The following is a 23,021-nucleotide window of genomic DNA, read 5'->3' as shown; positions in this document are numbered from 1 at the left end:
TCATTAGGTCTTAATAAAATTGAAGATTGCATTACATACGATCGCTCATGACATCAGACTTGTTTAACAGAGCGTCCATACTTAAAACTCAATTTGCAATACTTATATAAGCTCGGCTAATATTACACATTACAGTTAGTTATTGTACTTATACGGTGATAGATATATTATTATAAACTTACTGAATTAAATAAAAAACAAATATGAATAACAACCTTGAGTTTTTGAATTCGATCAAGTGACACAATAAGGTACAATTACTTTTTAAATAGTTATTTTTAATCTTAATAAATATTATCTAATAGTCAAGGTGTTTCTTACGGAAACCATAAACGAACTATATCAGTTAAGGTCGTGATAATACAGGACATTGTAAATCACTTAACCTTCGTTATACAAAGCATTTGCTTTTAATAAAACGAAAACTATTTTGTTACTTATGAATAAAACTAATATTTTCGGACGTGAGATGTTTTCATCTCATCTGTCCCTGATCACGGCCGCTGCGAAGTAACCGAAACGTCGGGTGTATGTAGTTTTTAAAAATAATAAAATACGCGTAGTAATCCGAAGAATATTAGTTTCTTTTAAATTAATGCTCGTGATAGTCTTAGATCATAACTCATTACGTATGTTATGGTCTCTCTTATTTGTGATATTTATTAAGTTATCTGGAATAAAAATAGATTAATTCTTAAATTTGAAGTTTTATTAGAAATGTATTTGCCGATAGTATTTTTTTGTTTCATTTAGGATATTATTTTATATTATATATTTATAGAAGGCGTGTGTTTTTATTCATAAAACTTCTTCTGTATGGTCTAATTATTTTTATCATAAGTAACATTAATGGGAGTGGTTAAAATTTAACAAATGATTTGGATATATTAACTTTTTTCTCTCGTCAATTCAATCACTTCATTGTAGTGAAAACTATTACCTATATATATGTTTAAGCAAACATTTACAATAAATTTTAATACATTTTCCGTTGTCATAATAATGCAAGAAAGTCATTTAAATGAAACTAGTATTATTCGGATTTACTACGCGGATTTTATTATTTAAAAACTACATAATCCCGACGTTTCGGTTACTTTGCAGCAACCGTGATCACGGGCAGACGAGGTGTGATCTCATTACAAGAAAGTCTTAGATCTCATTACAAGAAAGTCATTTTAATACTGGCTCTGTTCCATCCCACCTTTTCAGCTTGGTATGCGTTCAGACAGGAATTAATATATCATGCAAAAAAATATAATTCAGCTCTTCCTAGAGCCAACTTTGATACCAAATTCAACTTTACCCTTAATGTAAGTTAACATAATCAAACTAATTACCTTACGTTTCCAGTCTAACATTCATAAGTCTTTACAAAGACTGGTTTGCGCGTATTTAGATACACAGTACAAACTTATGGTCGGTAATGGAACACATATAGTGACCCTGACGAAATAGTACGGAATTTATAGACACAGTTATACTTATATGGTAATATATATATATATATATAACTATTTTTAGAAAATTTCACGTTTCTAACATTAGCAACTGACCTTATTCCTGACCTCTGTACGTATATTTAATTAGTTATTTTAAATATAATTCTATCTAAATACGTTTACGTTTTGAGACCCCAAAAAAATAATTAAATTGTAATAATTGATATATAATAAAAAAAGTAATTAATTTGCAATACAGATTCCTCTTATCTTCCTCACCAATTGAGGCGAAATGATAAATTGATTGGATATCCTAATCTATTGATACTGTTAGTTGTAAACTAATGATTTATTTTATTACACATGAGAATGGATGTTTTAATGTTGGTCGTCTGGGCCGTGTTCCCGGTTTTACTTATTTTATTGTGCGTATCTTGTTTGACGAACCTCCTGAGATGTTGTTTATGGCTGGGTAAGTACCATAGTGTTATAATATTAATAATTACTCACAAATTTAAAGGTTTAAATACATTTTTCACTTTCACATAGTTAGGACATAGTTATTGTGACTTAAAAAAAGTATTTGTGAAATAAATAATGTGTTATCTTCTTAATGTTTAAAACAAAGTGAAATTAAGCCGGTTCAAATAGATAGATAGGGTTTTGATTAAAAATTATGCTAGTCGACGATAATCTTATCGGTCGTCCGATTTAGGAGGTAATGCGTTAGGCGGGTGCACATCACTATATTTTAAATCGCACACAATATGACACACAAAATATGAAGTAAGTAAGAAGATTATATGCTATAGTAAATTCATTCGTAACTTGATCCCAGGATCGTTCCAAATAAACAATACGCTTCCGTCGGCGGCGTCCGTTTAAATCACTTTAGTGTCCAACCGTCCAGCTAACAAAGAGCACGATGTATTATCAAACAAATTCTCAATATTATCCGCGCACAGATAATACCTATCATTTGTTATTTGCGAGTCAAAGTGTTGTGTTTAATATATTCTGCTGAAATGGATCTCCTTGCTAGTATTATGATCGGAGTTTTTATATTCATGTGCCTATATCTGTTTTGGATGTGGTTCTGTTTCGGGACTTGTCTACAGCGGAGTAAGTTATTATATGTGTTCAAACTAAACTATGCTTTATTACTGATGTGTATAATGAGTTTTTTTCCTTGTATAATTACAAGTGCATGTCCTCTCAACTGTTTAATTGTTAGTGACTGATAATATTCTTACACTCCGTTATTGATAGTTAATAAAATAATCTCTCATCACATATCGTGTTTACGCAGCCAAATCTCTTTATTGTGTCTTAAAGTCCAGACTTGAGTCTTCCCGTTGAGGTGACGGAAGAGATCACTTTGATCCCCATTTTTAAATATTACTGGACGAGTTCATTGTACAGATTCACATTCACTACTTATTTACGTTTACCCAATTCAATAAAATATTAGACTTTCTTTAAGCATAGTTTTCGTAAGATAATATAAACATTTGGACGAGATATAATTTGCGTTCAGTTAGTTGTGTTTGGTATACATCAACTATAGTTTTATATCAAGCTCTCAAGAGAAGTTCTAAAGTGACTAAACGTAAGGGGAGACGCGGTAAAATCTAGTATTACGTTAAAAGCGATTCCCAAACTATCCGACTATTTAGTGTCAAGCGTCCTTGCAATAAAATTTCGAGTTTCGCCCAACAATTTGAGGATAATATTTTAAGACTTGCTGTTGTTTTAGGTTTTACCCGAATATTAAAACCCCTTCGAGATAGGCCTTATCGTCATTACGTTTCATTAATTTCTCGATAACCCCTTAATCAGATCCTGACTTGGTGACAACGGATTTGAGGACAATGGACTTTCCATAAAATATAAAATCGTTCTTCAATTTAAGGAGCACTAGCATTACAAACATTAAGTGAAATTCAAAACTTCTTTTTTTGAAGTTAGTTAAAAAGTAGCCTCTCGTTATTATCTATGTCAGTGCCTACCAGCGAGTGAAATTTCCGTCAAAACCGCTTCAGCCATTCCAGGGATTATACGAAACAAACAGACGGATAAGCCTAGTCGGCTAGTGGGCTCGGATATTTAGGCATACATATATTCTCGTTTATTCCTGGTTTTTCAATTTATATACGTAATTATGCAATGCGAAATCTCAAAGTTAGACGGACGGACAATATTATGAAAAAGTCCTTTTCTTAATATTATGTTTATAATGTAGAGTGTGTTAATATGAAAATGAAACTCAGTTTTTAGAATGCTACGCATATTTTAGCTATATTTCATTTTTTCGTCTCGTCTGTCCGTGACCACGGTTGGTGTAAAGCAGTGGTTCGCCACCGGTGGTCCGCGGATTTAAAAAGTGGTCCGCGAACGAATTTAAAAACTCTTTAAAATTTTATTAGTGTTTTAATAACATATATTTGTTGATGCTAAATACATTGAGTTTTTATCAAAGTTTATTTTCTTAGTCATTCACTTTATTTTTCTTTAACACCATGGTCCCTTGCGAACAACAGAGAATACAAAGTGGTACCTAGTCAAGAAAAGGTTGTTAACCACTGATGTAAAGGAACCGAAATGTAGCGATTATGTACTTAAAAAATATTAAAAGTCGTAAATATGAGATATGATGAATTAATATGAAATTGAGTTTTCAATTTCATATTAATTCATCATATCCGTCCGTCCGTTGTATAGTCCGTTTGGACTATACAAGTTTATTTATTAGTATTCATTATAGATATGACAATTATATTACAATGTAATAAAGATATACTGAAAGTATAGTAACATTGGTTCCGTATTTTAGTTTTGCACTAAAACCATTTTTTCATATTTTAAAAGGTACATTTTCCTTATATACAGATAAAAAAAATTGAAGTGCTTGTTTGTACATACTGAAACCGGTTCTAATATATATATAAAAAAAATATTCTCTTTTATCTGTCTATCTATCAGGTTTTTTCCAGTCAGTTTCTGAAGTGGATGGATTTATTTTAAAGAAACTTTTCTAGCCGATAGCCGATCTAATGGAGAGTGACTGGGTGTAATATTATTTTAGAAACTTTTATATTTAATATCCAAGCGGACGTAGTCACGGGAACAGCTAGATTGTTTATAAACGACAATGTGATTATTAATATTTTTTTTAAAAGCATTTTCTAGTACATTCATATCTTTGTTGTTAACCTGAAAATATAAGGATCATTAAATTATTTCATTTTATCTATATATAATCTAAATACAGTCCGATTGTGTAGAAAAATATGCGAAAACAAATTTACCCGCAAGATAAATGAAGATATAATTTCATACTTGAAGGAATGATCAAGATATTGATGTGATAAGCACTAAATACTGTGGTTATTTATAACAAGATAAACCTCCGTCTTCGCCTGTGTCATAATGACAGAACGTCTTTGCCTGCGACCTTCAAGGCGTTCAGTATAAAAGGAAATAGCACATTGAAATTAGTTAAACGTATGTTAAAAGAGAGAAGTTTTAAATTGTTTTTAATTTAAATAAAAATTAAATTTCATACATTTAGTTTGAAGATTTGATATGAAAAAAAATTATAAAATTCTATCAATTGATAGATATTGGAAGTTAAGTTTTAAAGTATATTTACGTTTTTAATATTTATTTTTAATATACGTGCTCCATACTGTAGAGGACAGCTATGTACCTCCTTGTATTGAAGGATTGAAGGAAGCCTTTGATCTTATACAAAAATGCTGTTAGTGAGGACATGTGACAGGACGCGATTAATACTAATATATCTGTGACATTTCTACTCGTAGTAGCCTGGAGGTAAAAGGCCCGCCTCTCATACGTGAGGGCGCGGGTTCGAAACCTGGCAAGTAGCAATGTGATCTGTTCCAAGTCATATGTACTTTCTAAGAGTATTTAGACACCACTGACGGACGGTGAAGGAAAACATCGTGAGGAAACCTGGTCTTATAATTTCAAATTATAACATTGAAATCGCCAACCCGTCTTGAGCAAGCGTGGTGATTAATGCTCTCCCCTTCTTCATGTGAGTACGGGCCTTTGCTCAGCAGTGGGCTCCGATATGCTGATGATGATGATTTCTACTCGATATAATCGTTCTTTTATACAAGGTGGGCCAAAAGAATCATCCGATGTCGTTTGGCCCTTTTTTATAAAGGAAAAACTATGTTTTTATAAAGGAAAACCATTTACAAAAATGAGAGCATCTTCCAATAGGATCATTTCTTTTGGCCCTTGACCTTGTATTGTTTAAGTTCCAGTTTGAATTTTCATCATAACATTTACAAAGGTTCTAGAAAACAACTCGTTGGACATATACATATATATTGTATATATTATACATTGTTTATCACATAATAATATTATACTAACAGTATAGGTGAGAATCAACTCGTAGTTCGTATCTCTAATGAAAAATATACAAGCAAGAAATAAATATGAGAATTGATTATGAATTTGTACACAATAGTAATAATTGTTTTTTTTTTAAATTTAGTTACATTTATTTATTTACTTGATGGAAGGCAGTCACGCTCGCCCATGGACATCTGCAACATAAGGGATGTTGCAGATGCATTGCCGACCTTGATTATGTTAGAGGGAGAACAAAGGGTGGGAAAGAGGGAAAGGCAAACTGCTCTCTACCTCATCAGACGAATCGCAGCCATTAGAGGCTAATTCACGCCGATCTTCTGTGAGAGGATAGTACTTCCCCGGCCGAGCCAGCCCATGCTCGAGCTGTAGTTACTTGACCACAGCTTAGCTCTGCAACCTACAAATTTATAGTAATAAAATCTTCAATAGATTTCGTTCTTAGTTGAATTGCGAATTTTCTTTGTTTAAAAATAATATTTTATTTATTATACCTGTCGGTTAAATATTCGGCTAGCCGGATACATGTCTACTCATGGTATACAGTCAGATTTCACAATGTTGTTAAAAAGATTTTCGGTCTCTAGTACGCTTACCATATGTTCGCATTGTCACACTACTTACAGTACGTATTCAGTTTTGCATTCCTAAATCTTTGCATGTTCCATGAGAAAATCATTGAATGAAAAGCGGGAAATGCTTCGTATGTATTGCGACGATTCAAACTAATTGTACGCTCCTGCTGAGTGTAATATATTTTTCAAGTTATAGGAAAGATATATAAAGGTTTAATGCTTATAGCTATAAAACCACAAAATAACTATCACTAACTTTTATAAATGTCAGAACTTAACGTTTTAATATGCGTTTGCATCCCGTACTAACCGATAGTTCAACGATTTCATCAACAAGGCTTCACCGATTCGAATGTTTAATAAAAAAAAATTTTTCAATTTACCTACACGAAAATCACATGTACTAAGGATAACTTACAGACTTAATACTTTTGGTTCATATTTGATACTACAATTGGTATAACATGTTTACTAATAATATTAATATATATATAATTTAATACATTTTATCGTACAATCTATGTACACACATATATATATATATACATATACGTCAACAATAATCATTCTTTGTTTATCAATTTAATTTATATTCGATATATTTCATGAACACGGCTGCGTTATATACTTTATATCTGATAAATTCTATTTGCGACTCATTTTTGCTAAGCTATTCAGGGCAAACGGGACAATGTCTAGCCTGACTTCAATGTTGATATTTATGGCACTAAATGTGTTAATTATTTGGATTCTGTATGCAGTGCTTGTTAAATATTTTGGTGAGTGTTTTTTTTGTAATGAAACTTAAATACGCCTAGCACAAGTTTGCATTATACTTGATACGAAGCGTTTCTCGTTTCTCCATTACCTGCTTTGATACTATGCGCCATTAGTATGTCACTTATGTTGATTATACAGCTATCTTGTGAGTCACGCGTCGTGAAGGCATACGCTAGAACTATTGGTAATACGTGGACGACATAAAAGTCCGTCTTAAGTAACCTAGTTCTAAGTTACTTGTGATTTTGCGTTTGATCCCTCAGTACGATTTCTTTTATATTGAACTAGTGTTGGAGAAAATATATTATCGATTTTATTTAACACAATATACGTAAATTGTTTCTGAATAAGATATTAACGTCATTAAATCGAACGTTCATATTAAATGTTATCAGACAAATTATTTGATTAATCGATAAATATTTTTTTGCTACGATAATTTTTGATAAGATACGTGAAAATATCATTATAGAAAGTCGATTTAATCAGTTACACGGGTGTTTTTTTTGACATAAAAAAATAAAATTCAAATCGATAATAGTTGAAAATATAAAATGTACGCAGCGTTTCTGTTGTGGGTGACGATATTGCTTATTTTCGTCTTGGTTGTTGGCTTCCAGCGCGCTAGTGAGTAAAAAAATTGCATTTCTTTTGTCTTATGATAATATAATTTTGAATTTTTATATACGTTTTGAAGTAGGGCTTGTCTTGCTAGGATAGCTATACGTGAAACGGTTCAAAACGAACAAAGAATTCAGTTGGCATTAAACTTGTCTATGAATGAAAAATCTACACTTTCAGCTTCATTATTTCGTACAAATATATATATGAAAAAGATTAGAAAGTTGTCAAAAATATGGGTACACAACATTTTTTTTATGTCACATATATATATTAGGACGAGCTTTTAATAATAATTAGTAAATTATGTAACATATGCATAACTATATTGTAGGAATATGAGAGGGTAGGAGAGACTCAAACGACATATAAGCAGTTGTCAGAGGACATCAGGGCTCTTTTTATAGTTTAGTCGTTAGTAGATTTTAGAAGTGTGTTTAAATCTTTCAATTGTGTTATATTCGGATTTCATTTAACGATTAGTTTAAATCAAGATAGTTGAAAGTTATTCATTTAGAATTGTTTTTATTTTTGTGTAAATTTAATAAATTAGCGGTGGAATTGTATCGAATGTTATTTTTTAAAAAGTCAATTCTTACCTTGTTTCTAAGAGTATATATATTTTTAGAACAAATTTGTTTCGTCACACAGCACACTACATACTAATCCTTTCTTATTCTTCATTCAATGACCTACGTCAATACTATAACGTATCAAGTTCATGAAAGAAAAAAGTAACGGTCCGTGTGTATCGTGCCTATGGTAACTTCTTTATCCAATAGTCTAGAACAGTCTAGATGTATTCAGCGATATTATAAATAATGATTGCGTCAAGTTTGTTGATAATGGTTAAGATTTGCCATTATTGAATTTAAATTATGAAATTTCAGTTTAAAGTTTATAAATTCTAAATACGTGAAATAATGCAATGAATGATAAAATATAGTTTTAGGGAAACCCAAGGAAGGTGAAAATTATGTTCGAAATCTTGGCGTTTTACTGAATATATACGGAAAATTATTAAAGAACGCTTACAGTGAGTTTACAAACGAAGCGTTTTGCATTTCCCATTCAATAACTACATTAATACTGTAATATGCGATTATTCATGACTGAAAAACTGTAAACGCTCCGTATGTAGTGTGACTGTGCCCCTGTGGTAAGCATAGACTGTCAACTAAGACATCAAAGTATGAACCGTAATTACATACTGAGTATTGTAGGAGATGTATAAATGAATTACTTGAAACACTGTTTGTATTTAACAAATAAAGGATATGTACGAATTTGTGAGATTATACATACGACGATTATGAGATGACGTCATATTCGCAGCTCTAGCGCGACCCTTTTACTTCATCCCCACTCCGCGACTGTCTGTAATGAGACATCCGATAGACGGGAGAAATATTTCAAGGCTAAGTAATAAAATGTCAATTTAATAAAAAAATAATATAGCGCTCAAAGAGTACAGCGTTTGAATAGCCACTATCAATTTGCTGCATTTTTGTATTTTGTATTTTGTATTGATTAAAATTTTAAACTTTTTATCAACAGCTTTTAAATATGAATCTTCAATTTACGGACGTCATGTGAGATATCTATTCACTTAGTCATATGTTTGATATTAATAAGTCACATGTTTCATATATATTTATATATATATAAATATATATATATACCTGCCTCATCAAAAATGACCAAAGAGCCCAAAAATTAAAATCCTTAATGTCATCTTTTAATCTATCAATCCTACCCCTGTCTGCAACTCACTATCCTCCAAATGCTGGATCTTCACTTCTCGATCTTATAATTGTGTCGCATCCAGAAATTGCTCGCTCTTATGGCCAAGTGTCATCGCCTTTTTCTTACCATGACCTCATTTTCCTAATAGTATATCTTTATAGTATATCTACCATAAGACGTAAACGCCGCACAAAAACCTATAAATACCGATGCCCTTAAGTCTGACGCATGGTGTATACATTGGGCTCCTCTTTACAATTCCTCGAGTATTGAGGATAAAGTGAACTGTTTCAATTCTGAAATTTATAAACTTTATGACGTCCATGCTCCCATGAGACGTATACGAGTTAGGCATTATCCCGCACCTTGCATTACTCCAACAATTAAATCCTTAATGGCCAAACGGGATAAAGCCGAATGTAGATTCAGAAAGTATCAGTCGCTTGATGACCATGCTGCCGACAAGAAGCTGCGCAACCTCTGTAATAGAATGTGTAGGGATGCAAAGCGTCGCTATATCTTCTCCTCTATTTGCAATAAAAGCTCACAAATGTGGAGCTTTCTAAACTCATTAGGTGTGGGTAATCATTCCAAGTGTAAATCCTTCCAAAATATAAACTTAAATGATTTAAATAATCATTTCTCCTATCCTCCGGTGTCTGTGCCTTCATCTCGTAAGAAATATTCTTTAATGAACCTAGCTTCCGCCTCCCCACCTAATAGTAACTCTTTTTTATTTTCCATGATAACAGAAGAAGATGTCGAGAGTTCTCTTTCATCCATTTCTTCCAAAGCTTTAGGTTTTGATGAAATCAGTGTTGACATGCTTGTACCAATACTCAGCATTGTCTTACCTGTATTAACTCATATTTTTTAATTTTTCTTTGGTATCAGGATCATTTCCTACAGCTTGGAAGTCGGCTTACATCATAACGTTACCTAAACTGCCGAACCCGACTTTGCCATCTCACTTTAGACCCATCTCTATTCTCCCTATCCTTTCTGAAGTTCTTGAACTTATTATTCATAAACAACTTTCTAACTACCTCTACCGCAATAATCTCCTTAGCCCCTTTCAATCCGGTTTTCGACCTCATCATAGTACCAGTTCTGCTTTACTGAAAGTAACAGATGATGTGCGATATCCTATGGATAACAAGGAACTAACCATATTAGTTCTCCTTGACTTCAGTAATGCATTCAACTCGGTTGACTTTGATATTTTATTAGGAATCCTCTTCTCGCTCTCGATATCTCCAGCAGTTATTAAATGGTTTCAATCTTACCTCGTCGGTCGTCGGCAGATGGTGAAATCCGATGAGAGCTCTTCTGATTGGAATGACACATATGCCGGGGTACCACAAGGCGGCGTTCTGTCTCCTTTACTCTTTTCTATATTCATAGATAATATTTCTAAAACTATTACTTCTCACTACCATCTTTATGCTGATAACTTGCAGCTCTATAGGCATGCCTCACCATCTACACTTAAGGTAGCTATTAACGAGGAGTTGAAATCTATACATGAATGGGCAATTGATTTCGGTCTACTAGTGAACCCAAACAAGTCTCAGGCTATTTATTATAATTGGAAGTAGGCAAATGTTTAATAAAATTTATTTTGACATCTTGCCCTGTATAGTATACGACGGGGTCAGAATCCCATTTTTAGATCGGGTTAAAAACTTACGACTGTTAATTGATTGTCATTTGACGTGGACAGCTCTAGTGAACGAAGTAAGCCGTAGAATTCACCATACTCTACATTCTCTTAAACGTCTGCAAAACTTCCTTCCTTTTAAAACAAAAATTATTCTTGTACAATCTCTTCTTCTCTCCTTACTCGATTACGGTGATGTCTGCTATCTAGATGCCACTGATGAGCTGCTTGATAAATTAGATCGGCTTCAGAATTTATGCATCATTTTTATTTTCTGCTTGTGTAATTACGACTACATTTCTGAATTCCGCAGTAAGTGAAAGTGGCTCCCCATCCGCTTCCGCCGGAATATGCATGTTTTAACGCTAATGTACAATATTCTTCTCCCCCGTACCTACTTGAGCGTTTTAAATTTCCTTCCCCCAGAATTCTTCCTAATCGCTCTTGTGTTACACAAAATCCTCTTGATATCCCCTCCTTTAATACAAAATTTTTCCGTAAATCCTTCTCTGTCCTGGGTGCACAACTTTGGAACTCACTCCAGCCTTCTGTCTACAAAGAGAGTCCAAGTGCACCTGCATTTAAACATCGACTTAAGAGACATCTTCTGTCACTTTCACTATCTGATATGTAATGTTTATTTATTTATACTATTTGTATATATTTATGTATATATGTATTTTATGTATATATTATGTATGTAAAATATCTAAATTTCCTTTTATTATACATATATTTTTGTATGCTTACATATAAATCTCTTTATTTATTTATTTTTTTCCTTCTCTATTTCTATTGTACCTACTCCACGCTTTCTCATCCGGTTTCCTTTATCAATAGGGTTTCTGGTAGAGATCTCTTTTAAGAGATAAGTTATCCTTTGTATGTCACTTTTCTTTTGTAACAAATTTTGTAACTCTTGGTACACAAATAAATAAATAAATATATATATTAAAAATATGCGAACCTATATTATTATTACGTCTTTATTCACTATCATTTTATCCAAAGGTTGTCTGGAAGAGATCGCTCTTAAGCGATAACACTGTCAATAACGCTTTATTATGAATATATATACTTTATATAAATAGTCTTTGTTTGTGATATTAATTAATTAACGAAATACGGGAACACAATGACAGTCCAGTAGATCACTCAATGCTGATGAATTACGGAAATAATGTATGAATATTAAGTGTAACCGTTAATTCAATCGTGGAAGAGCTTGAAAGATATCAATAACACCCCAAATGAATTAAAAAAAAATGATTTTTTTTTTTAGATTTCGTCTAGTATTTAAATTTTTTTTAAATTCACGAAAAGAGTTCTATATCCCCAGAGTATACAATAATAATTAAATAAAAACGGAACTGTCAATTGAAACCTTTTTCAACATGACATTTCCTTTAAAGAGCTTTGAGTAAAATATAAATAAAAAAAAAAAAATATCTCAATAATAATGATACTGGCATACACCTTTGAGAATATTTAGATATTAAATATCAAATAAAAAGATGCAGGTACGTCTAAGAAAATGTATTTCTTAAATAACAATATTCTTTCACCTATAGTGACTCCATAACAGAAAATAAGGAATAAGCCATTCTGAATTACTATCATACGTAATGTATAGGCAATTCATTTTATTCAAAATCTTGATTTGACAGTTGTATTTCATTTATATAAATAAATATATACCTTATTCGATGAACACACGGTCGTAAATCCGATAAAGCTATGTCAGTTACAATCTATATATTGAAATCACATTTTATTTTAGAACATACGATTTAGAATCTTAATGCAACAGCGATAAGTGTTGTATTTCCGTTTCAGATTATTTATCATTGCATTCTAGTTGAGATTGATCGTTTTCAACTGAAGACATTTTCCGGTGACTTTAGAGATCGCTCCTTTGAAATATTGTGCCGTTTTTCATTTCTATATAAAATTTAATAATAAATAGCTTGCCATAAGTTTGTTGGACAAACTTGTGTGTTACAAGTTATAATTCACATAACTATCTTTAGTGGATTTTTTTATTGAAATCCGCTTAAGGCTTTAATAGTGTTCTTTATTGACATCAAAGTGAATAACCTGAAGTTTAATATACTTGTCATAATGATCGCCGACCACACTGAGTCGCGGCCAATGGCTATTGGCTCTGCAAGTTCTATCGTTTATATTTCAATTTTCTCCACAATGTTGGTCATGTCGTTTATAATATTGTGCATCAAAATAGCTGCCATAGGTAAATATTTTTTTTTAATTAATTTAACACAAACAAATATATCAGTAGTTCTATCTAAGAATTTTGCGAGTATTCATTTAAATAAAACGTATATCAATTGTTATTGTAAACTACATAATCCGGACGTTTCGGATAGTTTTGCAAACGTGATCACTGGAAGAAGAGAAGAAATATCTTTTTCAAAAGTATGTAGTTTAAACTGATAAAAAACGCATGGTACATCCGAAAATATTAGTTTTATTATCAGTTATTGTAACAGACAGAAGATTTATGGCTCACATATGTATATATCAAGTTACCTACTTTGTCTGTCCCATTAACTACGTCATACTTATTACTCATATAAAGTGTTTCAAAAGGAATTCTAAATTAACTATAATAAGTAACAATACTCTGCTTGAAATTAAATCAGTTAAAATATAATTTCTATTTACTTCTAATTTCAAATTGCTTAATGTATTTCTTATTTATATAATACATATGAGCTATTTCATAAATTTAGAACTTATGTTCCATATTTAAATATTAGGAGATCTACGTACGTAAATCAAAAGTTAGGTTTTTCATAACATCCAGTTTTCTATTTATTTCACTGTTTAACAGATCATAAAAAGTCAAAGAAAATGCATTACATTTACTTTATAATAAATTTGTATTAATCCTACATTTTATTTGCGGAAAAGTTAACGCAATGCGTTTTGCTTTTATTTTTCAGTAGGCGCAAAATTATTATCTTATAATTTTTAATTCCAAACGTAATTATTTTAAATATTCAGGTATTTGTTAACTGTTGCAGATTTTTCATTAATTTTTTTAAATATTGAGTTAATATCTATTTTTATTTATTTAAAATAAATAATAAGATAAAAATAAAAAAACTTTTGCGTAATTATTTTTGTTTATAATTAATTCCAATAGTAAACAATGTAATAAAACATAGCTAATCCCGACAAAAGTGAAAATAGATAAAAATGTATCAATAATACATAAAATATCCAATGAGATATGTCAGTATATCAATAGATAAAAACATTGTCTGACTTCAAAAGAGATTAGTTCAAATAAACAATCATAACGTACAATCGTCCCATGAAAATGGAAAACGAAAAAATTAAGTGATAAAGTGTTTTACAACCGAATAATATTAAATCACTCTTATAAATTGCATGAGCAATTTTTTTTAGAGTGTATAAAAATACATACAAGCTTGCTTTGTTTGTTTTTCAAGCAATCGCAAAGTTATTTGAAGTTGAAGTGACAGTTCAAAATGCCGGCCATATATGTTGATGCTAACGAATTCAGCGACGATGACTCGGATCCCCCTACTAGTGGAACTACGCATATTACCATGTGGTATATGATGGTCTTACTGGCGTTACTACTTATATGGTTCATGGTCTACTTCTGCTTACGACTATTCACATTAAGTATGACATATTAATATTATTATTATTTTTTTTCAATATATCAAGCAGACCTTATTCGTACGGGACTGTCTAAATAACTGAATAGGTGAAGTAAAGTAATTATATCTATTTAATTTATAAAATATATAATTCTTTTATTACTTCTGCATAATTAATTTATAAGGATGTAATATCTTTTTTGTTTAAAAAATATTTCGTAACAGAATTATCAAAAATTTTCGTGATATCATTTCGAATTTCGATAAAACTCATGTGATCAAGTGAATCACGATACAGATGATAAATGAATCAGAATTTAAGTTTTTTTTTTTCTATGAAATATTAAAAAGATCTTGATCGAACGCATACAGCTTTATGTTGTATGTAAGGTTATAAGGTTGGTTATAACAATAAGATTATATTTCTTTATACTTTTAATTCTACGGTAGTTAATGGCTGGTTCTGAATACATGTATAACTCTAAGGGGCTGCACTGATTTGAATTGGTTTTTTTTTGTACGCTTCTGGTGTAACTTCAGATAGTTTAGGTTCGCAAATCAGCAGATGGCGCTGCAGTCGGTGTCTAGGTTATTTAAAATGAAAAATTTGCAACGTAGCACACCATGTGTTGTTTTAAAACACTATATATTTCTCTCTGAGCGCAACTCATGTACACGCGGACGGAGTTGAAGGCAAAAACTAGCCGAATATATTTCTTTAAACAGTAATTTTTTTTTTAACACAAAAAGGGAAAATCCCTTAAACTATCAATACATTCTTATCATACAATGCCTTATCATATCTTCTTTTTAGCTTAGATAATGTTCTTTTTGTTCGAAATACTTTTTAACATTTAATATAAGACCTCTTTATGTCTGAAAAATGTATTTAAGAGTCGCCCAAAGGTGAATTTTGTTTATATAAATATATTCGTAATAAAAAAAAAACTTGTTACCAACATAAATCGATATTGAAATAATTAAATCATTCAATAGTACATTTAAATAATAGAAGTGACGTCCTTTGATAACACTATAGACTTGTTCTATACACGATAATGTTATTTCTGATAGAAACAATATCTTTATTTGTTTCTAATTATTACGCTAATAAAATTTATCTTCTATAGATACGGATGCGACAATTTGTCTACACGATACTACTTTATAGATAAAACAATTAAGTTTTGACGTTAATGATCGCTTGTCGTTTGTTTTTGGAAATTCTAAGTGACATTTGATTTAGTTTAATATATAATCGTCTCAGATTTGGAGATTAAGATAAATTTTGTATAATTAAGACAATGTTTTTTATATATTCATCATAAACCTATTGCCCACTGCTGAAAATGGCCTCTCATATGGAGAAGGTTAGAGCATTAATCGCCACGCTTACTCAAGACGGGTTGGCAATTTCAATGTTATAATTTGAAATTATAAGACCAGGTTTCCTCACGATGTTTTCCTTCACCGTCCGTCAGTGGTGTCTATATACTCTTAGAAAGTACAAATGACTTGGAACAGATCACATTGCTACTTGCCAGGTTTCGAACCCGCACCCTCATGCATGAGAGGCGGGCCTTTAACTCCCTGGCTCCCATAACTTTTATATATAATTCTCATTTTTTTTTTACTCAGATTTAAGCAAAAAGTATAAAAATATTATTGATTACTTATAAAATACCGGATAGTATTAACTAGAAAATTACTGATCCAAAAAAACACAGGAATTATAGTCGTGATTGTGGACCAATATATCTACGGATCTTTTCTAAATTATTAAGATAAAAATAAAACGAAATCTTATAATACAATCTTACAAAATATAACTAGTGATTCAGGATCACTCCTTCAATTACAACGCCATCTAGTTTGCCAGAAAGTAACTAAAAATAAAAATATAAAATTATAGGGATTTATTACAGCTATTTGACCTAACCTCTAGTGAAGTGTCAAATACAAAAAATCGGTAAAATAAAAATTTGGAATCCACAAGGATTTATATTCATTTTAAATGTTTTACATATGACATATCGCACTAATTGACTATATGAGACAACGTCACCGATGTTTCAGTGACGCATACCTTAGTACGATTTCATTACAAACTTCGCATCGACAGTTTGAATATTTTTCATTTACGTATATTATGTTTCTTTAATTATTTGTTGGGTTTTGTTATTGAAAAATATTTCTATAATGTTTTAATCATCGTCGGAAATATCTAAAATTAATAATAATACCGAGTAGTGTGACCGAAAAACAAGGATCGTTTTAAATGTACGTCCGCTAATATCTTAAATATCATTACATTCAATGCACTTTAAGCTAAACATTATTTTTTCTTCATTAAAAGAAATAAATTTGATATATTACTTTAACTATTAAGTTAAGTTAAATGTTGGTACTTTTTATGACTCAATGCATATCACAACTCTGAATAGTATTAAGTTACTCAGTAAGCGTACGTTTAAAGATAAAATTAAAATCTATTTAATCTCACAAGATAATATAAATAACAAAGTTATTGCTCTTAAAGCGCTTTAATCTAATGATACCTAAGATTTTCGCTTGTTTTCATTTAAACGAAATGTATTGTTGTATAAATATTTATATATTTATATTAAAACAGCTAATCGGTACCCATAGATTCGGAGGTATGAAGTAAATAAAACCCGTATTATTTTGTTTACCTTAAACACCAGAAAATTAGAAAATACTCTTTTTTTAATTTCATTTCTTGTGTCAAGATTCGCGCGCTTTATACCTTATGTCCTGCAAAAGTTGCATCGCAATTTGAATAATGATTTTAAAACACACACATACATGAACATATATATGTGTGTGTATTTAATAAACTCAATTAACATAACCGCTGCATATGAATGTAAGATAAATATTAATATCTCGTCATAATAATAACATAATTCCTATACAATTAAAGTACAGGTGACGCCACGTGTAAAAACTAGTGACATGACGATGCACGTGTATGCGGCACACAGCACGTGTTCCCGCAGTATTCAAAATGACATAAAACTTAAATAATATCTATTTAAATAAGATTCATATCAGAATTATCAACTATTCACTTATTTCCTTTAACTGTGACTAAACACCATGACGTGGGACGTAGGTCGATTGACCTACAACTTAAAGGAAACTGTATTGATGCTACGATTAATTTTATATTTTAATATACCAGAACAGTCCTTAATTCTATTAATTGACCGTAATACATATCACGATAATCTCAATCCGAAAACATAATCAAGCTATGATATATATTATTTTTATCATAAAACCGAATAAATGAAAACAACATAACAATCGTAACATATAACCTGGATAGCATTTGAGGCTCGACAGACGTCATTACCCAGTGGACTGTTATTGCAATCCAACGATTGTATATCTCATTGATAAAAGTTATAAACATATATATAAATACATTGTTTTACTCCGCCGCTTCATTTCCTAGTTGTTACAACTCAGACGGCGTTATATTTATTATAATAACAGATTTTTCGAGTTATAATACAAAAAAATTATAACGTTAATTGATATTTCGAGTTTTTAATGTTGAATATTTTTCATGTTAACGATAATTTCGAGTTTTGATATACAGTTTTTATAGTGTTAATTTATATTTCGAGTTATTAATTGAATATACAACAGAGACTTGAACGACTGAGTTATTATAATATAAGTGACGTAAAGGTTTAAATAATAATGGATTCGACTACAGATGCGCCCGTCAGTGACGACGGGCACCCTCCCGTAGTTTATTTCGTGTGGTATATAACAGTGTCGTGTTTGTGTTTGATATTTATAATAATATTGCTCGTGGCTGGTAGAATGTTACAATTAAGTATTATACGTAATTAAATCATTGGTAATTTATATGCTTATCTTAAAATACATCTTATTATATTCCTTGGAAGTAATCCAATAGAATTTCGCAAAAATAATTCCTTTCTTTTTCATATTCTTAGTTCTGGTGATTTGCTAGTCAGTTTTCAAAAATTTATCTTTGTTCTATAGACATGTAAATGAAATAGAATATTAATTTTATATGATAACAAAACAGTTGTACAATTGATTTTATTCTACATAGCAACACGTATCTAGTTGCCAACATATCGGAAACAACTTCGTTTCTAACAGCCTTAGACTGAAGTATTGTTTATATGTTTATCACAATACCAAAATCATTGAATACAATCCACGAAACATGAATTTAAAAGCCTTTTATCTTAGAGTATTCCGCAATAATTCAAACGAGAATTTTCTTGATTTACAGGACAAAAGACGCGCAACTCGCAGCAGAGGCGGACTTATATGGGATCTCGACAGAGACCATCGGAAACTCCAACAGAACCTACTATATATGTTAGTCCAGCAAACTTGCCGCCCCCGCCCAAATATGGTGAGGAAAACTCATATGCAATTTCGAATTAAAAATAGCGTTCGATATCAAGGAAATTTCATATCATTTTTTACGGATTTTATAGAAAAAATAACTAGCAATTATTTTGTTCTCGCGTTGTGAAATAAAAAAAAATATCGTAAAAAATCTCTTATCGGTTTGTGACTAAGAATATGACGCATAATTTTTTTTCTCAAGATCAATTAATAACATTTGATAGTTTAATCGTAATTTCTTTGTGTTCTAAATGTGTCGCCAATGAACCCAAATAATATATATTTGTATAAAGAAAAACGCGGTTAACAGAAATATTTTTTTTTTGTATATCTTTTAATCTAACAGCTTAATCGTGATAATATTTTCGTTTGAACTAAATTCAGACAAAAATTTCTAATAATTATGTACGTCACGAAGAAGTCATTTATAATGAATTAAATGAGTAACAAATTATATCTGTAAGCCTATCCCACGTCATATCCGGCACTCGTAGCTGAAGGAACTTAAATAACATATACAAAGAAACACATTAACTAGGAACACGTTTTGTTAAATAACTCGCATATTATATTCTTCATACGGATTACTCGGACTTTAGCACAATTATAAGTATTCATATAATTTTTTTGGAACAAAGAAATCTCATTAGGTGCTTTTTTTATAGATTAGATTATCAATTAGGTCGAAGATTTCGGATAACTCACTCAATCGATCACTTTAATAAATATATACATATATTATTATTATTATTTTTTAATATTAACGTTTGACATCTCTCATTACAGAGGCCATGGCGCCGCCCAGCTACGAGGAAGTGGTTGGGATACACTATCCAAATTTCCAACCAATATCACAACCAATCACAACAGCTTTAGCACAAAGCTCGAACACAACAGAAACAACAGCTAATAACAATAACGTTAACGATAATGGAAATAACGAAATTAACGTAAATAACGAAAATAATGTCAATAACCGATCGCCTTCAGTTGTTATATCTGTGCCAGTTGTTGCTAGTTCGTGATTTTAGTGAATTAAATTATTTATTATACCGGTTAAAACCGGTTCGTACTGCATTTAAATGTACATTGCGGGTTTTATGTGCATAAGTGTATAAGATGTTTTAGATAAATCAGAAGCCTTTTTCATTATATATATGAAACAATTAAAAGGCTTCAAATTTAATAACTAAGATCTTAACGAAGATGTCGTTATATAAATTTTAATCAATCAAATATCTGTATCAAATTAAATTCTGTAATTTAATGAACACAATTTTTTTAAATGAACAGTGTTTTTATGTACCTATACTTCAAAAATAATCGTCAGTCTCATTAAAGAGGACGCAGACTGACATTTATTTTAAAAACAACATTTATAATTTTTAAATATCCAAAATTATATTATATAAATATATTTATATTAAAATTTAGTTATAAGTAATGTTTCTTTTATTTCTCTATTTCTTTTCACCTCGCTATCATCGTGTAGGTATGTGCTGGTAAGTTTTGATGTGGTCTCGTTATAACTGGTAAGGTGAGTTATAACTTATTTATGGCGTACATAAATAAAATTTTTATTGAAAACATACTATAGAATAAATATATATAAGGAATAAATTCTTTAGTATTTTTATCATTATAATTTTTAATGAATACTTTTAATTACTTATTAATGATCATGAGTCAACACTGAAGTGCTGGTTTGTGATATCATTCTCATTGTAAATATACTCCTTCGACTTTTCCACTTTTCAATATTTCCGCAATAAAGTTAGTCCTTATAAGGAACCAAGACGATCACTGTGCCTACTACAACTTTGTGTCGTCACAATCCATATGGGGCGTTTCTCGTTTGTCATTAAATAACCTACGTCAATTCTTGTGAATGAAGAACTTTTAAATCTCTGAACGTAGTTGATAATCAAAATTGTGGGAGCCCAAAAGCGTTTTCGGAGCCACTATGCTTGTTAAAGAGGATTTATTGAGTGTGTTTTTGTATTTTTCAAACGAATTAATGCTTACATTGGTTTATATTACTATCTTCGAACAGAACAAGCGAGAAAAATCACTATTTAAACAGCCGGTATTCGTCCTGGAACAATTGCAATGAGTCTGGTGCAGAGTTAATTTTGACAGACCTGTCAAAATCTTTAAAGGTGAATTATATGTATATGAGATTTTACATAAATAACATACTGATTGTATCTCATCATATGAGACTTGTGAGATAATTTTGGTATGTAATGTGAATTTCAATAACAAATCAATTAGTGACGGTATATATAATAATCTCTGTTCCGATCTCATTATATTATTAAAATCGAATTACTTTCATTCTGTGTCGTTCATAATGTAACCTGTTGTGTCCGGCATATACATTTATATATTTATATATACACATATATTTATATATATATAAGACAACGCGTGCGCGGGCGTCGCTGCACAATCTAGAACCAAGCTCTGACCGTGTCGTGGGGATGATCTCTGAAAATGCCGAGGCTGAATTGGAACTTGATAGCTAGAATTATATATATTTATATATATATATATATATATATATATATATATTCAAATTCCAAAATAACTATACAATATACTCAAATACAATTCAAACTATTGCGAGTTGAGTAATGTTAAAATATTACACTAAAAGTGATGGCACATTTTGTACCTATCAATGATTTTCTTAATGTAAATAACAAAATCAGTCTATTTCGATCCTGCCAACATCATAAGTAGTGTAATAAATATTAATATTTATATTAAATACACGTTATCATATCGAACGGAAGTATACTTTAAAGGCATACAAAAAGTGCATTTCCTCGTACACATTAAAAGGATAAGTTATGCGTCAGTCACTGTCGAGGGCAGACTTATTTTATTGCTTGACGTGAATATATGAGTATAAATAAATATTAAAATACCATATATATATATAATTAAAAATAGATTTATTTCTCATACTGATACAATTTTTGAAAGTTGCATCTATTTAATCCCCACATAAATCTTGTCGATGTTTGATTTTTAAGACTTAATTCGATTTTAAGTTAAGTAGAAGGCATGGTTATAGCTGTTACATTTTTACACTTCCTTTCTTCTATGGATACCTCCATCCAATTATGGACAGTTCATAGTATCAGCTGCTTTTCATGATGATGGACTTCTGCGGGAACAAGGTCTCTGTCACCAGATATCACGTAATCCTGAGTTTTCTTGCCAGTCGACTGGCCTCCAACCAGCTTGTCCATAATAAATAATCATTTATACAAGTCGACATCTTTTGGCTGAACACCATGGAGTTATGAAATAGTTAATTTTATGGATAAGGTATTCGTTGGTATTTTATTGAGAACAGTGTATTACTATTTTCTAACCTCTATGTTAACTGATTCCTTATTTAAAAGCTAATAGCTCAAACCAGTGTATAAATAATCGTGAATGCAAACTGTTTTTCTCTTTGCGACGCTGTGGTTTGGTCTGTATGTATGTCGCACCAAGGTTTTGAAATAAAAACATCACATTCAACGGCCAGATAAGGTTTAATAGGTTAAAAAGTTAATTGAGTTCACGCTATACATATCACCGACGTATTTTAAATAAATCGCACTAACTACAAAATAACTACGTGTTTATTTGTATACAAAGTTTTTACAATTTCATTTAAAATTTTAAAGTATCCATTATAAAAATAATATTA

The 23,021-nt window shown here is 30.8% G+C and overlaps 1 protein-coding gene across 10 annotated transcripts in view; it reads left to right on the top strand.

Moving 5' to 3' along the window:
* The window catches only part of LOC116773631 (uncharacterized protein DDB_G0286105-like), a 36,699-nt gene extending 15,943 nt beyond the window's left edge, over positions 1-20,756 (top strand). For 4 of the 10 annotated variants that reach the window (XM_061528855.1, XM_061528857.1, XM_032666117.2 and 1 more), the window contains exons 2-3: positions 19,191-19,316; positions 20,099-20,756. In XM_061528855.1, coding sequence (XP_061384839.1) covers positions 19,191-19,316; positions 20,099-20,337 — 365 coding nt within the window. In that variant the 3' untranslated portion in view covers positions 20,338-20,756. Of the gene's footprint in view, positions 1-1,768; positions 1,915-2,323; positions 2,565-7,687; positions 7,832-13,337; positions 13,483-14,555; positions 14,910-18,439; positions 18,768-19,190; positions 19,317-20,098 lie in introns of those variants that run through there. The other 6 variants (XM_061528856.1, XM_032666122.2, XM_032666123.2 and 3 more) reach the window with 6 other exon arrangements.
* Positions 20,757-23,021: the final 2,265 nt, after the last annotated feature.

Source organism: Danaus plexippus (genome assembly GCF_018135715.1).
Source record: "Danaus plexippus chromosome 22 unlocalized genomic scaffold, MEX_DaPlex mxdp_33, whole genome shotgun sequence".
NCBI lineage: Eukaryota > Metazoa > Arthropoda > Insecta > Lepidoptera > Nymphalidae > Danaus > Danaus plexippus.
This window is presented reverse-complemented; position numbering and strand designations above follow the sequence as displayed.